This window comes from Saccopteryx leptura, chromosome 10 (genome assembly GCF_036850995.1).
Source record: "Saccopteryx leptura isolate mSacLep1 chromosome 10, mSacLep1_pri_phased_curated, whole genome shotgun sequence".
Lineage (NCBI taxonomy): Eukaryota > Metazoa > Chordata > Mammalia > Chiroptera > Emballonuridae > Saccopteryx > Saccopteryx leptura.
Genome location: NC_089512.1, coordinates 66,880,519 through 66,903,797, shown reverse-complemented (window position 1 = coordinate 66,903,797; position 23,279 = coordinate 66,880,519). Strand labels below are relative to the sequence as shown.

General features: G+C 40.7%; 1 protein-coding gene across 1 annotated transcript in view; it reads right to left on the bottom strand.

Moving 5' to 3' along the window:
* Nucleotides 1-279: 279 nt before the first annotated feature.
* MDFIC2 (MyoD family inhibitor domain containing 2) overlaps nt 280-23,279 on the bottom strand; it is a 32,130-nt gene continuing 9,130 nt past the window's right edge. The window contains exons 4-5 of the mRNA XM_066350364.1: nt 10,321-10,542; nt 280-539 (exon numbers count right to left, since the gene is read on the bottom strand). Of these exons, the coding sequence (XP_066206461.1) occupies nt 280-539; nt 10,321-10,542 (482 nt within the window). The remainder of the gene's footprint in view (nt 540-10,320; nt 10,543-23,279) is intronic.

Below are 23,279 nucleotides of genomic sequence, written 5' to 3'. Positions count from 1 at the left end.
AGTTGGGAAACATCTTGTACCTATGGCATTTAAGAGGTATTTGGGATTTGTTCATCACATGTGATTAAGATCTTTTCAGCGAGCCATGCGGATATGAAATTTGGAATATGATGATTGAGTTGACAATGTGAGGTTTCCCAGACAGGTGCAGAATAAAATGGTCCATAGCCTTCAAGAAATGTGCACAGTCCGCCCATTCCAGCAGAGGGGAATCAGTCTTCCTGCAATGGGATTTTCCTGTGTGGCCACAGGCTCTGTGGGAACATGGAGACTTGGTTGCTAGCGGTAACAGATTTCTGAAATCTCCATGGCCAGCTCCAGACACTCACTGGTCTCGTGACAAGATTCAAAAAGGCTGCAATCCATATCACAGTTGCAGTTGCAATCGTTTCGAGAATGGTTTTCATCTGAGGTGTGGTGATACCTGTGAGAGGGGCAGCACAAGCTGGTACACACCGTTTCACACGTATCAGGGAGCATCAGGAGACAATCCCAAAACTGGCAGAACAGACAGGTGAGGATAAGAGAGGCACACTCCTCTGTTTAAAGAAGAAGGAAGAAAATTAATAGCGACTCTATGGTGATATCTATAAAGGACATGTGTGTGGTGGCATACTTGATAACTCTATCGTCAGCTCTTAACTATTTGTCCTCATTAGTTGTCACGTACACTATAATCTTTCAAACTCTACACCCCCTTCCCCTATGCAGTACTTGCTCTACTTAAGTAATGGTTTTATTAACTTCCTAAGCATTTCCTATTGATTCCACATAATCAGGTTATTTAAAGTGCTTTTACTTTTTAAAACTCCTTTATTTACTTGGCCTGCAGATGTGCAGGGAACCACACAACTGAAAATCTTGCAACTGTCTGAAAAACAGCAGGTTGTCCCCAGTGCAGGGAGCATTCAGGTGCAATTAGAGTTGGGGGATGAGGAAAGACTACAAATTTCTGAATTCTCATTACAAGGCTTACTTATTTGTTTGAGGTGGATTTCCATAAATTTGACACACTCATATTGAAATACAAGCAAAAAACACATTTCAAAACCTAATATCAATAATTTTTAATCGACTGTAGTTTTTTTTTGGTTGTATTCTATTTTTAATCCTTTTTCCTCTAGTTATATAAAAGCTTAGTTTTATATACATGTTAGAAGAAGATATCATTATATTCCTAAAAGGGTATAAATCTTATCAATTCTTTTTAAGAAAATTGGTTTAAAAATTTACTATGCTTACTTGTAAAAATTTGAAAAGTATCTTTAAGGACTTGAAAATACACTGTAATTGGTAATTCTAGCCAAACACCTGTGATAGGTTATAGATTATTTTATATTTTGTTTTCATAAAGGGAATTAGAAGATGTAGCAGTTCTCTTGTTAAAATTATAACTTTAGGCCCTGGCCGGTTGGCTCAGTGGTAGAGCGTCAGCCTGGCGTGCAAGGGGTCCCGGGTTCGATTCCCGGCCAGGGCACATAGGAGAAGCACCCATCTGCTTCTCCACCCCTCCCCCTCTCCTTCCTCTCTGTCTCTCTCTTCCCCTCCCGCAGCCAAGGCTCCATTGGAGCAAAGATGGCCCAGGCACTGGGGATGGCTCCTTGGCCTCTGCCCCAGGCGCTAGAGTGGCTCTGGTCGCGGCAGAGCGACCCCCCGGAGGGGCAGAGCATCGCCCCCTGATGGGCAGAGCGTCGCCCCTGGTGGGCGTGCCGGGTGGATCCCGGTCGGGCGCATGCGGGAGTCTGTCTGACTGTCTCTCCCCGTTTCCAGCTTCGGAAAAATACAAAAAAAAAATAAATAAATAAAATTATAACTTTACTTTAGTTAAACACAGCTCAGAACATGTAAGGGTTTTGTGAAACCTACTTAAGTGTTTGTGTGACATTCTAGTTAATTAAAATCAGTATCCTGAAAATTGTTGATGGTTGAAAGTAACATTCTAGTGCAAATTGGAGAAAAATCTCCCACTCCTGATGGGTTTATCAATCCATTAAAGTTAGGCTTTCATAAAGATTATTTTTTCCCAAGAAGAATGTTAATAATTTTTGTGTTTCACACTGGAGTGGCCTGAGACTACAGGCCTACAAGAGAAATTTTGCTGTCTGAGTTAGAGTGTGCTAAGTATTCCTAGAGCCCCGTTCATTTAATTTTAACAAAATTTCTAAAAAACTTTTTCTTTTATTGTTCAAATATATTTAATCTTTCAGAGTGAAGAAATAACATGGAAACTTTCTCTAAAAGGGAATAAACATTTTAAAGAAAGTCATTTTTATTTCTTTTAAAAAACAGTTAATAAGCTATATAAATGTCTGAAGTGAGTCCTGCATGTGGGTAAACAAAAACCTTCCTTCCTGTCTCTGCCTCTCCTCCGTTCCTGGCCTTCTTTCTTCCTCCCAAAAACATGGAGGTAAAGAACCCCACTGTGACTTTTATGACTTCTTTAACTGCCATAGATTGTTGCAGGTGCTGCAGCCATTGCTCAATATTTATACTGCTGGCAGCGTGTGCCATAATACCTCTGTGGTGTACATTCTCACCTCTTTGCCAGATTGGGTGTATTTTTACTCACTCAGGGCCAGTTTCTAGTCTGTGGCCAACTCATCCATATCTCATAAGTTGCTGCAAACCACCCACAAAAATTCAGGAGGAAGTTAGTACAGTACATAGACTATTTTGTGTATGCCTGTCTAAACAGGACACGTTGGTGGTCAAAACTCTGGAGCATAAAACCTCATCCAGTTTCACCAATGCCGAGCCAAGACTGCTGCTGCAACAGCCCCTGGCGAAAAAGAGGTTCTCAGTAGAAAATATTCCTGCTTATCCCTCAGGCTGCAGGCTTGAGAGACTTACTCAGGACACAATCCTGTAAAAATAATCCCACAAGATCCTGTCCTTTGTAGAGGACACATTCAAAGTTTAGTTTGAAGGTAAATCAGGCTGGGTGCAGGATGACTTGGCAGGCTAGGAGCTAGTGTTACCTATGAAAAGGATGAAGAACTTGTTTGTGAAATGACCTTATAATTTCCTGAGGGCATAAAACCTTTTGGTTCATTTCCAATTACCAAAGTTTCTGCGAGCAGGCAGACGCCAGGGGTCCCCGCTTCTGATGCCTACCATAGATTTTATTTACCAAAAAAAAAAGTTTTCATCTGATCCTTTGGTCACATTGGCATTAGTTTCCTTCTACTCTTCTATTTTGCACTTGAGAAGAGAACCCTTTTTTTCTAAGTTAGTTCTTTTTATTTGGTTATAAAAGGCAGAGTCTCTTGCCCCAAAAACACGACAACATTAATGAATTGAAAACAGATTTTTCCCAACTTTCAAGTATGTTCCACACTTTTCCTAAAAGACATATTCAATATTCTACATGGGCTTGCTAAACTGTTTTGCATATGTTTTTTTAATTTTGTTTTTAGTTTTGGGTTTTTATTGCACAAAAGTAACATGAGCGCTTCAGGATAAAATTTGCAACTGTTTGAAAACAGATTTCTCCTTCTCATGAAGAGATGTGTTTTTTGTTTGTTTGTTTGTTTTTTGTACCTACACTATTCATTGGGTCTAATGTTGAATAAACATGACATTCAAAGTCATAGTCTATGATCACCACCCCTTCTCTCAGCCCATCCCAAGAAGGGTGCCATGCAACCAAAAGCCAGCTTTGCATCTCTTATGCAGTCTTTTTCAAAATGTCTCACACTTACCAAGCCCAGGCTGTGTCATGGATCTCCCCCTCTGCCATTTCACAAGCCTGCCTTTCTACCAGTTTTTCTGGTACTGGTTCCTGAACACGCAGATTAATTAATAAGACTCCTGGGACTCATTCTTATCATTTTCCTTTTCCTCATCATACTTCCTGATACAATTCTTCACTGAGTCCAGCTGATTCTATCTCAGGTTTCTACTTGAAGTCCCTAAGCTTCTATCTATGTCAGGGGTCCCCAAACTTTTTACACAGGGGGCCAGTTCACTGTCCCTCAGACTGTTGGAGGGCCAGACTATAAAAAAAATATGAACAAATCCCTGTGCACATTGCACATATCTTATTTTAAAGTAAAAAAACAAAACGGGAACAAATACAATATTTAAAATAAAGAACGAGTAAATTTAAATCACAAACTGACCAGTATTTCAATGGGAGCTATGCTCCTCTCACTGACCACCAATAAAAGAGGTGCCCCTTCTGGAAGTGCGGTGGGGGCCGGATAAATGGCCTCAGGGGGCCGCATGCGGCCCGCGGGCCGTAGTTTGGGGACCCCTGATCTATGTCCTTAGTTCTATCCATCATCAGCCACCACCATGTCAACCATGATAGCTTCCTATTAATGACACTATTTCCACATGAGCCCAGCTCAAATTAATCAGCTACTAGAATATGTTTTGTCTTAAATTAGAACAACTTACTCTTTCTCTAAAGTCCCAAGTCCTTGCCATGGTTTGTCAGTTCCTGTGTGATCATGTTCCAGCCTATTCCCTGTCGTCTCCAGTCCTATTCTCCTGCAGCTTACTGGCTCAATGTTAGTTCCTGGGACACAAGTAACTCAGGGCCTTTGCACATGCTATAACTTTGGCCCTTGCACACTCTCCCTACAATTTGACTTAACTCCTACTCACTCATTGAGTCTTTGCCTTAAAACACATTCTCTCTAAATGACATCTTTGCTGAAACTCTTATAGCAACCTGATTTTTTTCTTCATTGCACTAACTAAAGGATGATATTAAACTAATTAATGTATTAACTAGTTTCTCCCCTACTAGAACTGAGGTTACAAGAAAGCCATATCTCTTGCCTAACATGGGTGGCACAGTGGATAAAGCGTTGATTTGGAATGCTGAGGTCACTGGTTTGAAACCCTGGGCTTGCCTCGTCAAAGCACATATGGGAGTTGATGCTTCCTGCTCCTCCCCCCTTCTCTCTCTCTCTCTCGCTCTCTCTCTCCTCTCTAAAATGAACAAATAAATAAATAAAGCCATATCTCTTGTTGAATGAATGAATGAATGAATGAATGAATGAACAATAAGGGATAAATAAAGCATCCCAATGGGAGCAGTAATGGGAAATGGGAGGGTGAGGAAAGGGAAAGCCTGGACTGTTTCTCCTCCTCTCATTGGGGTCAGGCAGGGCTTATATCTTCTACTTGCTTTTCTCTCTTTCTGAATGCCTTTCTCTCTGTGGTTCCTGTGATGGCACTCACTAGTGGTCTGTGTATAATGGTTAGAGACTAGTGGCCTATGGCTAATGACAGTGCTAGTGGCAGGGAGGGACCGAGAGAAGAGGAGGCAGAGCCTTCCTGTTGTAAAGTTCTGGGTGGCTTCACTGTTCCCTAACTTGGCTTTGCACCTCTCCTACGTCTTCTATGACACACTCCTGTATATTACTTCCTGTTGTTGACCCGTCTGGTGTCCTGGCAGAGGTTCCAGTTACTGCAGTTGGAGTACCCATTCTCACTCCCACTTCTTGCCTCCTTAAACTTGGATCAAAGAAGCTTTAAGATAGATCCAAGACCAGCACGTCCTATGGCCAATGCTGGAATTTAGCTAGGAGCAAGAAGCTGAGCCAAAACCCTGTCAGGGTATGTCATTTCCTTTTCCTACCCCTAGGTTACATTTAGGACATGAAGGCTAAGTGATACACCTTAATAGCATGGATGACGAGGGCAGGCTCTGTGTACGACTGGCGACTGGCGATTAAGAGGGATGGTCTGCCTCATTAGAAAGGATCCTGTTTAATTAGAGTGGAAAAGGTCACAATACAGGGAGTTTCCACATTGTTGGCCTCATGGTCTCGGTCCTGTGCCCCCAGAGGTTGCTTCCAGTCCTGCCACCATGCTGCCAGGACTAGGAGGAGGGGGGCATGAGGCAGCTTCGGCCGCCGGCTGCGCTTCTGGTAGCACTGAACTCTGGATCACCACCTGGACTTTAGAATCATTATCCGAAGTGGCAAGAATGTAGTTCTTCCAGAAGTGACCCCAGATAAACAAAGTCAGGGAAAAAAAAGATAAAATGAGCCTGGTTCAGATCCAGTATTCTAATATATTGATAGTTAATGTGCTACTGCATGATAATAAGATTCATGACACAATGTCTGTGATTGCTAAAACTTTTTGGTCAAAAATGATAAAAATTGGTTCTCACTCTCCCTGAATTAAGTTTTTTCTTAATATCTGTAATGTATAATGTGAAGAAATAAAGTATGACTGAATGCCTTGTTCTAGCTGGGGTATCATCCCTGATGTTATCAATTTTAATAGCTATTTAAATATGTCAAGATCTATTTAAGTTCAGACAAGCACAACTAACATTCAAGTCAGTTCTTTAGAACTAAAATGACTAGATTTGGGTGATACTTAGTAAATTTGTGCTTATGTTTTTTTCTGAGCAAATGAACTGAAATAATTAAAAAATTGAAACATTTTATAAGGTGACACTACTGCATTTAATTGTATGAAATTTACTGTGGTGAAAATGTAATCATTTTATTCAGTAGTCCATGGTGTAATTAAGACTATTCTTTTGAGGTATCTTGTATTTATGATTTTTCCCTTCCACCTGGATGAGATGTCTCAAATTCAAAGTTAGGCATCAATTAGGTATATTCTCAGGCTGCATTTGAAGGAGCCTGCTCTCTAATACCATGTGTATCCTGGTTTTATTATCTGCAGGGATGCTTTTGTAGTCAGACACAGAAACATAAGCAGAGACACAGATAGTGCTCTGGACTTTTTCCACTTTATTTAGGGAAGGGACCACACAGGATGAGCCATGTTTTAATAATATGTAGTGCTGTAGGACGTGGCGCGTGATGTGCAGTGAAGATCCTCTTAAATTCCCATCAGAGCACACACCATGAACTCTGTTAATGGATGGAACGCATTTTACAAAATTTGCATGTGTGAGGCTTTTCCGTCTTGTTTTAAATGGGGCAATGTATATGAATAATAGACATTAGCAATTAAGCATCTATTCCTATGCACTCATTTATACATTTGAAAATAAATTATCCACAAAAAAAATTATCCACAAACTATATGAAAGTGGATGCAATAATCTTTTTTCCCTTCTGTTTCCCCTGCTGTTTCTGAAAGATATTTCTGTATTTATCTCAGTACAACCATGACCCCAGCTCTCAATTTCTTCATCCTTAAGTTAATTACTATCAAAATTCTCTAAAATGAAGTGAGTCTGACTTAACTCTTGATTTTCTTGATGTTTGCTCTTTAAGATAATGAGAGTTTCTTATCACTATTTGTGTATCTTAGTCTGGGTTTTTCTCTCTTTTTTGTCCAGGTACCCAAAACTTTTACTTTAATGGAGGAGTTTTTCCAAAATGAGAAAAGAGAGTTGGGTTATTACTTACATTGTTAGCTTAAAACCAGAATGCTCTGGGTCATACTGGCTTGAGTGCAGCCCTTAAGAAAACAATATAATCAACTGTCCTCATGATTCTTTTCTACTCTTTTAAAGAGAGAGTAATCAGTCCTTTTCCGGCATGAGAGTCCTGTGTATCAGTTGCTATTTTAACGAAGTAGTCATTTGGCCCTTCCCTGACAGGCTGTGCATCAGGCACTAGGCTAGCCACGTTGGCTCTTCTCATTCTCCCATGATTCCTGGTAGCATTGATGAGAGCGGATCTGGAGCTGCTCTGTGCTGTATGGTATGAATTTGTACAATGCAAATTTCTAATTCTGGGATCAAAGAACCAACATCAGTACAAGGAAGATCCACGCGTCCCTGCTACTATATGATAAAATGCTCTGGCATCGAAATATTTTGCAGAGAACTCTCCTGTATTGTCTTTTCTTATTTGGCATCTCTAAAAAAGCCAGAACCTTAGGCATTACTTTAGATTTGATTATAACCTGTCAGTCTACAGGTCCAAGTTGATCCAAAGCATTGGCAGCTGTTTGGAGCTTCACAAAGGAAACAGAACTATTGCCAACACTTAAAAGTTTTGCGATTTCACATATAATACTCTTGGCCTGGCAGCTCTGGTCCTACAACCCACTGGTGACCAGGGACTGGAGAGGAGTGGGGGTAGCTCTGGTCCTACACTCCCACTGGCGACCAGGGGCTGGAGATGACTGGGGGCAGCTCTGGTCCTACACTCCCACTGGTGACCAGGGGCTGGAGAGGAGTGGGGGCAGCTCTGGTCCTACACTCCCACTGGTGACCAGGGGCTGGAGAGGAGTGGGGGCAGCTCTGGTCCTACACTCCCACTGGTGACCAGGGGCTGGAGAGGAGTGGGGGCAGCTCTGGTCCTACACTCCCACTGGTGACCAGGGGCTGGAGACGACTGGGGGCAGCTCTGGTCCTACACTCCCACTGGTGACCAGGGGCTGGAGAGGAGTGGGGGCAGCTCTGGTCCTAAACTCCCACTGGTGACCAGGGGCTGGAGAGGAGTGGGGGCAGCTCTGGTCCTACACTCCCACTGGTGACCAGGGGCTGGAGACGACTGGGGGCAGCTCTGGTCCTACACTCCCACTGGTGACCAGGGGCTGGAGAGGAGTGGGGGCAGCTCTGGTCCTACACTCCCACTGGTGACCAGGGGCTGGAGAGGAGTGGGGGCAGCTCTGGTCCTACACTCCCACTGGTGACCAGGGGCTGGAGACGACTGGGGGCAGCTCTGGTCCTACACTCCCACTGGTGACCAGGGGCTGGAGAGGAGTGGGGGCAGCTCTGGTCCTACACTCCCACTGGTGACCAGGGGCTGGAGAGGAGTGGGGGCAGCTCTGGTCCTACACTCCCACTGGTGACCAGGGGCTGGAGAGGAGTGGGGGCAGCTCTGGTCCTACACTCCCACTGGTGACCAGGGGCTGGAGAGGAGTGGGGGCAGCTCTGGTCCTACACTCCCACTGGTGACCAGGGGCTGGAGAGGACTGGGGCAGCTCTGGTCCTACACTCCCACTGGTGACCAGGGACTGGAGAGGAGTGGGGGCAGCTCTGGTCCTACACTCCCACTGGTGACCAGGGGCTGGAGAGGAGTGGGGGCAGCTCTGGTCCTACACTCCCACTGGTGACCAGGGGCTGGAGAGGACTGGGGCAGCTCTGGTCCTACACTCCCACTGGTGACCAGGGGCTAGAGAGGAGTGGGGGCAGTGTGCCTCCCCTTGCCACAGTCCTCACCCGTCCCTGTTGCTTACTGTCAGCTGTGTTACTCACTTTACCTCCTGGTGACTGCAGGCACTTGTACCTGTAGCCTCTGCTTTAAGGTATCGGGATGATATTTGTTCAAGACACCACATATATAACGTGTGTCAGAAACTTCCCTTGCTTTCTAAAATTGTAATCATAATAAAAGCTAAAACTGAATATATATTATGTGACAGTTCTATATTGCTTGCTTTATACATGTTATTTAATTTGATCTTCAAAACATCCCATGAAGTATTCCTAGCTCCATTATATAACTCAGAGTGTGAGATTGAGAGATGGGAAAAAAGAAAGTTTTATACAGTTAATAAATTTTAGAGCCAAAAGTTAAAATGATATGATTCCAAAGTTCCTCTTATACAGTTTACTTTAAATTATTTTCCTTTTTTTAAAAAAATAAATATAAATTTAAATACAGACCAGAAATCATACCCTATTGCATTTTCCTTTGAGAATTTCCCTCAGCTTTCTTTAAATGCAAAAGTAAATAATGAACACTACAGAATTCTTAAATGGTTTATGTCTCCTGTAAAGGTCACTGCATAGTTAACCTGAGTGCAATTCATATGTCTTGGTGTAGAGTCTATGACTTTGAACTTGACTATGTTGATCATTTAGCTCCAAATCAATGTGAAATTGGCTTTGCAAATGAAACGTGCCTTCTTGTCACATACAGGGATGGTTTGGTGTGGGTTTGCACTGATCAGAATGCTTAGGAAGTGACATTACCTAGAGGAAGCAACACTGTTTCACAGGTTGCTGATGTAATAATCTTGTTTTTTTCAGTTTATATTTATACTTTTCTAGTATTTCAATACCATTCCTCTCTGCCTTCTTTTCCTCTCTGCCCAAACAGTCTCAGATCAGAGAAAAGACTTTGCTGTTTTTCTTTATCCACTTCATAGCCCTATAGTAATGATCATCACATCTCACCCCTCTTTAAAACACTTTTTCTCTGACTCTCAGCTTTGAGAGCAAACAATCTGTCAAGCACCTTGTAATTGCCAAGTGACCTTGACATGTGTCATTCACCAGCGTTTTCAAATTGAAGTCTCTTTGTTTAATATTCATAGAGCCGTGCCCCCCCTCCCCGAACAGCATATGTGATGATTTTACAGGGGTTGGGGGTTGGAGAGTTTTATTTAGAGATGGGTTGATTCTGAGAAACATACCATCAGTGTCTCTCTGATGAACTGAAGCATCAGTTTGGAGGTAAGAGAATCTCGTTTGGCATTCTTCAAGGGAGGACAGTGATGTGCTGGATTCTGACAGTTTTTTTTCAGTGGAAGTTTCCTGGGCTGGTCCATCTGTGATATTGAAGTCAGATACTGAATTTATAACGATAGCATTAATGGGTTTCTCTTCTGCATGTTTTTCATTTGTGAGTTGCGTATCTAGATGAAAAAAGAAAAAACACACAAATACACAAACCTACTGTGGCTGACAAAGCTGGAGATAAGCATAGGCGTTCACAGAGAATTTCACATTCTAGGTTTTGATAAGAATAAAGTCTCTTTTAAAAAGAATTGATACAAAATAGTCTTGGGGATATAAGTACAGCATAAAGAATACAGTCAATAATATTGTGATAACATTGTACGGTGCCAGGTGGGTACTAGAAATATTGAGGGAAACACTCTGTAAAGTATATAATTATCTAACTACTATGCTATACACCTGAAACTATGGTAATTCAAAGTAATATTAAATGTAAAGTGTAACTGAAAAAAATTGAAAATAAACTAAAAAAATGAAGCCTTTTTGAGCAAGAAATTTTGAATGAAAATACAAGTAAGAATAAAAGAATACAGTGATTATAAAATTTTACACACATTCTAAGTTTTAGCTATCATAGTAATTTGTAACATTTATTTCTACTATGGCTTTCTTTTTTAATGATAAGTGGAGAGAATCAAGGAATTTATTCACTTGGATCAACCAATCTTGCAGCGCCGTGAGCTTCCTGTCATAGTGTTTTAGCAGTGCCGTGAGCTTCCTGTCATAGTGTTTTAGCAGTGCCGTGAGCTTCCTGTCATAGTGTTTTAGGGGCTGACAAGTGGTCAGAAGGACTGCAGGGCTAGACAGTACTTCTCAGTAACAACATGTGGTCTCAATCAAGTCATTTTAGTTTTTTGTTTCTACAAATCCTGTGTAAGGATAGTGGTGTGAATAAATACAGTCTTCAAATTCATTTATACCTCTGCACTCAGCGATGCTAAGCTGCCCCTTTCCCTTTGCTGTCGTGTTTGGTAGGTCCCTGCTCAGGTGTAGTCTCTGTGGCTCCAAGGGTGCTTCTTGGACATATGCTGTATTTCTATATAATCAGCTAGCACAATTATTGGAGATGTTCGAGGAGCCTTAGCAAAATCCTTGATTGAGACTGTGGTTTGGATAGGCATAGAGAAGGCTGGGAAGACCCAGGGGCTCCGTGTGTTTTAAACTCCTGGTGTTTGTTCATTCATTCCCACATAATGATTGAGGGTCTGCCATGTAACAAGCTGGGCACTGGGGATACAGTAGTGACTAAGACAGGCAGCATTCTTGGCTTTCACAAGCATCAAACAAGTTAGCAAAAGTAACTGCTTAAATTACAATCTTGAGGAGGGTATGAAAAAGAAGACATCACAAAGTCATATTATAGAAGGAACCAGATTGGGTAGTGGTGAGGTTGTGCTCTTACACTCATTAAACAGAGGATTCCTAAGATTGAGAAAAGAGTTAACAGAAGATATTCTTAAGCATGTGGCCAGGCTGACTCCTAGGGATATCTTAAGAGCTCGAAGACCAATGATCCTGGTGATTTGCTGGTACTTTGGGGGTTGTGAAGATGAATTCTGGAGAACTGCATTTCAATTTCTGGACAAATGCCCACTTGATTCAATACTGCTCATTGAGTGACTGAAATAAATAATACAATTGGAAGCTGGGTTTGATTTTACCATGCTCTCACAGCTCAGTGCAAGAAATATCTTCTTGCCAAGTCCATATTCATCATTGTTTCAAAAGCTGCTTCTTAGTTTGCCACAGATGGAAATCTCGACTTGGCCCTACTTTCCGGGGCACTGATCCCCAGACTAGTCTTCAGAGTAAACTCCTCTAGGAAATGCTTTAAAATTTTGTTGTTTTTTTTAAACTCAGGCAACCCCTCCCCTCCACCCCACCCAACAGATTAGATCACAGTCCCTGGGGAACTTTGAAGACCCCCATGTGGTTCCAACATGCAGACAAGTTTTTCTTTCTGAGCCTCCAAACAGCCTTGGCTTTCAACATGATTACTTTTTATTTCCTATCCTTTATGCTGCTGGCTTTATATCTCTTAGTGCAGTTTGAGTCACCCTAAAAAAGGATTGGTAGAAATAAGGGCTCAGGAAAACAACTATTGTTGACAGTAATTAATGTAATATTGAATAGATAGAATTAGTTCAACAGATTGGAAAGCTCTAGGCTTCCTCTAACCCAAGGGAGATTCTCCAAATTAATGATGTTGATAATGGAAATAATTATTATTCTAACTTGGTTACTAAAGTGTCCAGTGACCAGCTAATATCACAGACAGATAGCCATTTAAATTATGCCTAATGCCCTTAGGGAAGTAGTGATATTTTGGGCCAGATAGCTGTTTGTCATTGGGAGATTGTCCCTTACCTACTAGACACCAGTAGCACCTATGATCTTAAGTTGTGACAAACAAAAATGTCTGTAGATATTGCCACATTTCCTTTATGAGGCAAATCACCTAAGCTAGAAACCAAACTACTGCTTGCGCACACATACACATACACACATACACACACACACACACATGCATTAATGCCAAACTCGCTGTTACCACTTGTGTAGGGTGGGGCAAAAGTAGGTTTACAGTTGTGACCATGGGAAACACAAAGTTAATTCTCATTTTATTATTTGCTGTCTGAACAACTGTAAATCTACTTTTGCTTCACCATGTATACTTCTGTTAACTTACCAAAAACTCTAGGAGGAAGATATTATCAATCTCCCTGAATAAATGGGAAATGTATAAATTGGTGTCCCCAGTTAACAGATGAATGAGTGTAACTAAGGCTTAGATCAGCAGTTCTCAACCTGTGGGTCGTGACCCCGGCAGGGGTCGAACGACCAAAACACAGGGGTCACCTAAAGCCATTAAAAAATACATGTTTCCAATGGCTTTACCCACTGAGAAGCCGTGCTAGCATCTGCAGCAGCGCTATTCAGCTTGAATGCACGCCGTTATGGACATGCGTTCCAAACTGAATGCCTGCGGTCATGCGCAGATGTGATTGCATCATCCGTCCGGGGCCTAAGGGGCGGGGGAAGCTGGGGCGGAACGCTCCACAGTCCATAGCAGCACATTACGTGTGTCCGGCGCTTGCTGACGTCATCAGTGGGCGGGTGCAGCAAGTGCTGGAGGACAGAAGCCTAGGAGGTGGAGAGGCAAGAGGCGGAGAGCCAAGAGAGCCTGCGAGACAGCCTGCTGGTGTAAGAAAGGTTAATAATGTAAAAACAGTACACACACCCTACACACAATACTGTGTAAGTGTAAGGTGCTTTGTGTGTAATCATTACACAGTACACAAAGCAGCTTACACTTACACAAAGCACCATCCATTTACACAGTGTGAACTACATCAGTCTTATACTATAAGAGACCACTATAAAATGTAGTTCACACTGTTCCCCAATGTATAATTATCTCCCATATCTCCCACTATTTTCCCATATTCTGAATGAGGAAACTGCTGAAATCAGCGGTTTCCGGCATTGAATCCGCCTCCTATTGATTTCATTGGGAGTGCAGCAGATTTTGTGGAAGAGAGCTCCCGAGAATCTCAGGTTACCACACAATCCGCCGCAGCCTCCTTTTGATTTCAATAAGAGGTGGAGAAATGACAGTTTCCGACTCATTTCTTCCTCTCCTATTCAAGTCAATGGGAGGCCGCAGCAGATTCCGCTCAAATATAGAGCATGTTCCTTAATTTTTTCCACGCTAGAACTTTTCCTAGAGCAGAAAAATTCCAAAGGTGGAATCCGCCACCCCCTATAGACAGAAAGAGGCCTCACACTGAGGAATCTGCTGTGCGTATTCTGCAGTGTAAAAGATCTGCCTCCTATCGAAGTCTATTGGGGGTGGCAGATTCCACCTTTGGAATTTTTCTGCTTTAGGAAAAGTTCTAGCGTGGAAAAAATTAAGCAACATGCTCTATATTTGAGCGGAATCTGCTGCGGCCTCTCATTGACTTGAATAGGAGAGGAAGAAATGTGTCAGAACTGCATTTCTGCCGTACAGGGGATCTCTCTTCTGCGGAATCCATGGGTCTCCCATTGAAGTAAATGAGATGTGGATTCCACTGCAGAAACTGCTGCTTCATAGTGTGAAAGAGCCCTGAAAGATACCATGCTGTGCAGAAACTGCAGTGTATCCTATGACGTAGTTCACACTGTTCTATATAGAAAACTTGCCACTAATCTGGAAAAAACAGATCCATTAGTTAAGCAGCTATTTATGGAATGGTAGCCCCAATACATTAGGTAAGGAGGTCCATTAGTAATAAATATTTCTCTCTATATAATTAAATATTGTTTTTGTGATTAATCACTATGATTAAATTATGTTTGATTTGTAGCAATGAGAATACATAATGCATATCAGGTATTTACATTCCAAATCATAACTGTAGCAAAATTACAGTTATGAAGTAGCCACTAAAATTATTTTTTGGTTTGGGGTCACTGCAACATGAGGAACTGTATTGCGGGGTCACGGCATTAGAAAAGTTGAGAACCACTGGCTTAGATAGTTTATTAGTGGTCTGGAGATTCCTCTTTACAAACAGTAGAACTAGGACTTGAACCCAAGTCTGGTGTGTGCCAAAAGCTTTCTTCTTATTTTTGCCTTTTACATGATACAACATTTTCTTTGAAATGTTTTGTGGCTTTTATCTCTGCTTTCTAGCAGCTAAGACTGTACATCAGCAAAACCCTCTTCACTCTAAATCCCATGATGTGTCACCTACCCAAAATGAAGCCTTGCAAACAGCTCTACTCACATGCCCCTGCCAAAACAGCCTTAGCAAAGCAAGTCTACCTTCTTGCACACTCAGGGAATCTAGCCTTTCACTGACAGCGCCTTTCTATTATATAGCACTGAGCAGCTCAGAAAGAGCTGATAGATAACAAAACTTGATAAGTATGGAGATTGCAGCAGCTCTTTACTTACAGAATTAGTTAACAATCAGTTCAAATTATCCCACATAGTCAGGCTGCATGGAATTCAAATTGCTTTTGCACAAAGTAATTCAGTAACAAAAAAAAGTTGGATAGAGATTACTAAAATATAACAACATGCAGAGAATATGGTCTATAGCCAAGTGGTGCATGATTCTCTTTATAATTTTGGGACAGTTTTAAGTATAACATTTTGTATCTAAGTGGTGTGCTACATTAAGCAACCATTTGGAGATACTGGGCTTATACTGTAAGAATTTTATGGAGAACTTGAACTGCCATTCATAAAGTTATTTTAATTTTATATCTCTGTTGATATATATTTTTTTCATTCCCTAGTGTGAACTCTCTGTTGCTCATTAGAAAGTCATCTGACATATTCACATTCTAGAAATCAGTCTGTTCACCTTAGAATTCTGACGCCTGAAGTGAGTCACAATTTTGGGGTGAATGTTACTGACATCTTCCATCTTTTATACATGAAATGCTAACAGTAATTTCCCCAGATTTTCACTTTTATTATGCTATTTGAAATTGTACCCAAAGTATTATAAAGAGGAATAAGCTACACAAAGAAATACATAAAAAATGATGTCACATCTTCTGTAGAGAAAACTATTATTGGAATTAAATAAGGAATGCATGAAAAATATATTTGGAATGTTATAGATAGTCTTGACATTAAGGTAGGGAAATAATTTTTTTCAACATAAAAACAAAACACAAATTTAGAACAAAAATCAGAAGCTCAACTACTTTTCTTAAGAAAAAAAGTAAGTGTATCTTGAAAGTCAGTGAAATATAAAATTCACGTTTGGGCTAGAAGTAATTGCAGAACCAATGGGCATAAACTTAAATATCAGAAAAGACAGACAGGTAATTAATTTTTTATTACCATCGAGCAAATGCTGTTAATTTAATTCAATTAACATTTATTGAGTAGCCACATGCAATAGATGAATCAATCTGACAGGAACGATTAATTTATTTACTTTAAGTTATTAAGAAGACATTTTAATGATTTTTATTTTTTCTCATTAAATGTGATTTTGTAATTTTTGCAACCATGTGTTCACTGAGTGTATATATCTATGTGTGTGTATACCTATCTACATACACACACACATTCCAATTAAGAAGTAGCATCTCTCTTCCCTCGCTCCTCTGATTCTGTTCTTGTTTATTCTTCCTCTTCCCTACCCCTGTTCCCTTCTCTCTCTCTCTCTCTTTTTTTTAATTTTAATTTAATTTTATTTATTCATTTTTTTAGGGAGGGCAGAGAGAGGGAGAGAGAGAGACAGAGAGGGAAAGAGAGGAGAGAGAGAGAGAGAGAGAGAGAGAGAGAGAAGGGGGGAAGGAGCTGGAAGCATCAACTCTCATATGTGCCTTGACCAGGCAAGCCCAGGGTTTCGAACTGGCGACCTCAGCATTTCCAGGTCGACACTTGATCCACTGCGCCACCACAGGTCAGGCCTCTCTCTTTTGGTTTAATGCTTTGACCTAAATCTGCCTTGTCTCTATTATTAGCTTTTTCACTTCCAGTTCTTTATTATATTTATTTCTTAAGACTTTGTCCTCTTAGTTTCTTTCTTTGTACCCTACCCTTGAAGACAGTATTTGTCCACACTCACAACTTAATTATATTCTTTGTGAAGTCAGCTCCCCGATCTCTGTGAAGTCAGTCAGCCAGCCAGCCAGCCAACCAGCCAGGCCACACTAACTGAGCATAAGCTGTGTGCCTGGCCCTCTATTAGGTGCTGAGTAATTTGAAGAATAACAAAACTGTCTAGGTCCTCAGGAGGCCGACAGTCATCACACATTGCAGTCTCACACATACAGCTGTCTGTTAGATATTTTATTTGACTTACTAGCCAAATCCTTACAATGATGTTTCTTTCTACCAAGTCTCTCATTCTTTTCACCAAACTGAGTAACTAACTTTGTATCATTGAAAAATGCATAATTTAATTTCTTTACATTTTTTCCAGTTTCCTAAGCTTAAAAATACTCTTTGATATTTCCCACCCCTCTAGCCAGCTTTTTACAGGTTCTTATTTTTCCTTCTTCCTAAATATCTCACAAGTCCATCCTTGCTTTTTCATTCCCAAAATTAGCATTCAGGTTTAATCATCTGTGTTCTCAGACCTGGACTATTTGAATAGTCATTGGCAGCCCTTCCCATTACATCTTATGCACTATAATCAAAATACTATTTTCAGCAATGTTCTTTTGATTGTATCACTATTTTTAAAAGTAAAACAGAACATACAGCATGCACAAACAAAAAATGTTAATAGCTCATTATTACCTGAATATTTTATCATTTTCTTGTTCTCAATTAACCCATCAAATCTATTGCCAAATTGATAATAAAAAAGGTAACTTGTTATTATGTTTTCTTGAGAATGGTATATTCTAGAAGCCTATATGAAAATTATTTGCTTGGTGGGAATGTAAAGTAGTACAACCATTATGAAAGAAAGTGTGTTGGTTCCTCAAAAAATTAAAAATAGAACTACTATATGACCCAGCAATCCCTCTCCTGGGTATATACTCCCAAAACTCAAAAACATTGGTACATAAAGACACATGCAGCCCCATGTTCATTGCAGCATTGTTCACAGTGGCCAAGACAACCAAAAAGCCCTTCAATAGATGATTGGATTAAGAAGATGTGGTACATATATACTCTAGAATACTACTCAGCCATAAGAAATGATGACATCGGATCATTTACAACAACATAGATGAAACTTGAAAACATTTACTGAGTTAATTAAGTAAATCAGAAAAAACTAAGATCTGTATGATTCCATACATAGGTGGGACACAGAAATGAGACTCAGCACACAGATAAGAGTGTGTTGGTTACAGAGGAAGGGGAGAAGCAGAGGGAGGGGGTAGGGGGGGAGGGGCATAAAGAAAAACAGATAGAAGGTGACAGAAGACAATTTGACTTTGGGTGATGGGTATGCAACATAATCAAATGTCAAAATAAACTGGAGATGTTTTCTCTGAACCTATGTACCCTGATTGATCTATGTCACTCTTTTAAAATTAATTAAAAAAATTATTGCTGGGGTGGAGGTATAACTCTAGTTTTCTTCTGCCTCTTCTGCCAATAGGAAAAATAGTCCCATGGTCCACTTGTGCTGTTAAGTAAGCTCGGGAAGTAACGTCCCCCTAGATTTTAGCAAAAACACTGAATAATAAAGAAAACTTAAGTAGAGTGGGATTGCCATTCTTGGCGCTCCTCAACTGAGGTTTCTTCGGTGTGAGCGTAGGGATCTTGCGCTATATAAGAGAGTCCCATGGGGCGCCGGGTCTTCTTTCGCGTCCTTGCTTCCAAAATGACCAAGAAAAGAAGGAACAACGGTTGTGTTAAAAAAAAAAAGGCTGCGGCCATGTAGCCTATTTGCTGTACCAACTGTGCCCGGTGTGTACCCAAGGGTAAGGCCATTAAGAAGTTCATCATTCGGCCCTGGCTGGTTGGCTCAGTGGTGGAGCGTCGGCCTGGTGTGTGGAAGTCCCGGGTTCGATTCCCGGCTAGGGCACACAGGAGAGGCACCCATCTGCTTTTCCACCCCTCCCCCTCTCCTTCCTCTCTGTCTCTCTCTTCCCCTCCCGCAGCCGAGGCTCCACTGGAGCAAAGTTAGCCTGGGCGCTGAGGATGGCTCCATGGCCTCTGCCTCAGGCGCTAGAGTGGCTCTGGTCACAACAGAGCGACGCCCCGGATGGGCAGAGCATCGCCCCCTGGTGGGCAGAGCATCGCCCCCTGGTGGGCATGCCGGGTGGATCCCGGTTGGGCGCATGCGGGAGTCTGTCTGACTGTCTCCTCGTTTCCAGCTTCAGAAAAATACAAAAAAAAAAAAAAAGTTCGTCATTCGAAACATAGTAGAAGCCGCAGCCGTTCGGGACATTTCCAAGCGAGCGTCTTGGACGCCTACGTGCTTCCCAAGCTGTATGTGAAACTACATTACTGTGTGAGTTGTGCCATTCACAGTAAGGTAGTCAGGAATCTTCTCGTGAAGCCCGGAAGGACCGAACACCCCCACCCCAGTTTAGACCTGCGGGTGCTGCCCCACGACCTCCACCAAACTCATGTAAAGAGTTAAGTCCTTAACGACTGAAGAAAAGTTCTCTGGAAAAAAATAAAATGGAAATTTGACTTAAAAAAATTAATTAATTGCTAAGCTTTCTTTTTTTTAATTGCTAAGCTTTTAAAGAAGGATGATTTTATTGTTAATTCTAGATTCGAATGTTTAAGGAATTGGTGTTTCAAATGTATGGGCTATTTTTAGAGTTATAATGGTTAAATTATGTTTTCTCTTAGATTACAACTATACTTTGGTTTAGAATTTAAAACAATAATTATCCATGGTTTAAGTCAGATTAAAGCAGACAGATGACATTTCAAGGAATATGCTACCAAACTGTTAACTAATAAGCATGACTAGTAAAAGTAGTTGAAAAAACACTGTAGAGGAAAAAAATTGTTTTCCTTTGTATGTAGAATTTGTAAAGTTTATACAAATGCCAGAAATGATTTTTTGTTGTTGTTGTCAGGATACATGAACCATATTCTCCCCAGTTTGGTAGGTAGGTAATAACACACACACACACACACACACACACACACACACACACACACACACAATACACAAAATATCAGAAAGCAGTCAATATGATTGACCATGCTAAAAATTACTAAGAAGAGTTAGAATTCCACTCTCTGGATGTGTAGAATACTGTTAGTACTGTGCTGAGTAAGACTGAGGGCTGGCTAAAGGCAAAACAAAGGTGGGAAGGGCAGGGTAGTGCAGTCCCAAGCAGAAGCAGAGTCAGAGGCTGTGTTTCCAAAAAACAACCCCAAAACAACCCAAAAAAACCCGTTTTCTCTTTTTGAAGCCAAGTGGGATAACTTGTTCAAGCTGAGGAGTGAAGGCTTCCTAAAATAGTCTCACCTTTTTAGAATGAATGAAAGTGACTAATTCTTGAGTGTTCTCTTGCTATATCCTGTTAGTTCATTTGGACAAAACACAATCTTGGGCTCATTAAATCTATACTTTTGGTTGAGGGAGAAGAATAAGTAAAATAAATATACTGGACATTTTTTCTTTGATTTTCAAATGCTAGCTCAGGTTGGAAGATGTCCGCTGAAGCCTCGCACATTAAAACAGCACTTTGTCACGGTTGGGAATTGTCCCCTTGAGCGCTTCAGTGGAAACTCTGCCGTAAAAACTCTGGGTACAATGTTTGTCAAGAACCATGACAAGGACATTTTACGCCTTTTCAATCAGCCTTAGTAAATTGCTTCTTTTAAAAAAAGAGAGAAAGCTAAGGATATTCTTTCTCCAGAAAAAAAAGCATTCAAGGGGAAAAGGATTAAACTGTAAGAAAGAACTAAGAGAAGAAGAATTAAAATGCTCCTCCCTAAAGGGCCTTGCTACCAGCAAACCTACTCCAGGCTTTTGGGGTTGAAGTGGGTTTTTTGGCCTAACTCTTCTGGATAATTACCTCAGTTTTTTACTCTCCACTATATATGACACCTGCAGACAGACATAGGCTAAGTGATATACTTTTATAGCTAGATCCAAAGCCGTAACAAGGGGCAATTCAGTCCTAGGTGGAGTTAAATCTTCTTCAGATATGAAAACAGTTGGTAAGTATGATTCTTCATTTCATTTTTATGCAGTTACCTTAACTTTAATGTTTGTATGAAGTGTCTCAAGCAATAAAGATTATGTTATCTCAAAAAATTTTTATAACTTGATGTACTCGGGTTAGTAATAGTTTAGGGCTCTGAAAAAAATAAATGAAGCCAATTGGGCTATAAACTCATACATAATTGGTGTGACATATACAGTTGGTTTTTTAACTGTCAGTGTTTAAATATAAATGTTAAAAATTAAACTATAATTATTCAAAATATTCTCTATTATTTTAAAACCATGACAATGTATTCATCCCAACTATTTTAATGTCACTTAGAGTTCCTTACGTGCATTATCTCATTTGAGGCTTGTAACAGTTTTGCAAAGTATTATTATCACTATTATATGAATGAGAAAGTGAGTGGAGGGTCAGACATTTTAGTGGTTTGCCCCAAATTACCCAGCTGGTAAGGGGCAAAGCTAGTACTTGAACTTATGTCTCTTAATTCCTTTGACCATCAAACTTGACATTGACAAATGGTTTTATAAAACCAGGCACTCTGATATAAGATCAAGATTCTTTTCTGAAGCAAAGCTTCTTTGTTCTTTTTGATTTTCCTTACCTCAGGTTGATTGATCTTGCTGGTGTTTAGTTAGGAGGCACTTTATGTGTATGCTCAAGACCAGAATTCCTTGCTGATTGTATTTTCCAAACTTACTTCTCAAAACCAAGTCGCAAGCATCATCTCCTATGTGAAGCTTTCTGCAATGTCCCCCACTGTGTTTGAAGTAAATTGTTCACTTTGGGAGCTCCCAGAAACCTGGGTCCACATCTACATGATAGAACCCCACTTTAGTTTATTGTATTGCGGTTATTTATGGCAATATTTCTCTTCCTTTTCTGTTCTGAGTTCCTTGAGGAAATGCATGCTTCATTCATCTTTGATTTCCCAGCACCTAGCACCATGTCTGGCAGAAAACAAGTGTTAAATAAATTTTAGGAGACTGAAACTGAATGACAGATTGAACGTGGGGTATCTTGGCTGTTAGTTGCCGATTGACTCATCTTCCTTGGTACAGGTTTTCTGAGCACATATACCAGGGTCTGCCTCCCCCACTCTCGATATGCCAGTTGATCCTGGTGAAAGTCTAAAAACTCTCTCTTTTGTGCTAAAATACATATTGATTTTTATTTTGATTTGAAAGCAACATTTGCATTTGTATCTGTAAAACTGTGAAGAATATAAAAAGACACAAAGAAAATCCCTTATAATTCTACCATTATTAACACATTATTGCATTTGTTTCACAAAAGGAAAATAAAAATATCTGGGCTGTGGATATATGTGTGTATATACATATATAAAATCTGGAATATGTGTATATATATTATGCATACATTAAAATTAGAATTTATTCTATATTCTATATATATATATATATATGATGATATGTAAAGTGCTTCCAAGCTGTGTTGCTCACTCTTTTATGACCTTGGCATATATTAACTCGGTGAGTCCTCCCAGCAACCCTATGCGTTGAGTACTACTTGTGTCATGCCCATTTTGTAGATGAAGGCGAGAGCCCAAGGAGAGCAAGATACCCAAGGTCACACAAGTAGTAAATGATGGAGCTGACATTTTAACTAAGGAAGCCTGGCTCCAGGTTCATGCACCTAACCATTGTGCTATAATGTTTGTCTAGATAGTGATTTAAAAAGAAAAGTAATTTTGGGATTTAATTGAATAAATTATATTTTATATGCTATTATATCTTGAGCATTTTCCTACATCCTAAAAATTATTTTAAAAACATACCCAGGCTGTGGCTGGTTGGCTCAGTGGTAGAGAGTTGGCCTGGCATGTGGATGTCCTTGGTTCGATTCCCGGCCAGGGCACACAGGAGAAGTACCCACCTGCTTCTTTACCCTTTGCCCTCTCCTTTCTCTCTATCTCTCTCTTCCCCTCCTGCAGCCAAGGCTCCATTGGAGCAAAGTTGGCCTGGGCGCTGAGGATAGTTCCATGGCCTCTGCCTCAGGTGCTTGAATGGCTCCAGTTGCAATGGAGCACCACCCCAGATGGGCAGAGCATCGTCCCCTGGTGAGCATGCCGGGTGGATCCTGGTTAGGTCACATGCGGGAGTCATCTGTCTGCTTTGCTGCTTCTCACTTTAGAAAAATACAAAACAACAACAACAAAAACAACCCCCCCACACACACACAGGTCTCAGCTCAAATTTTATCTTCTCAG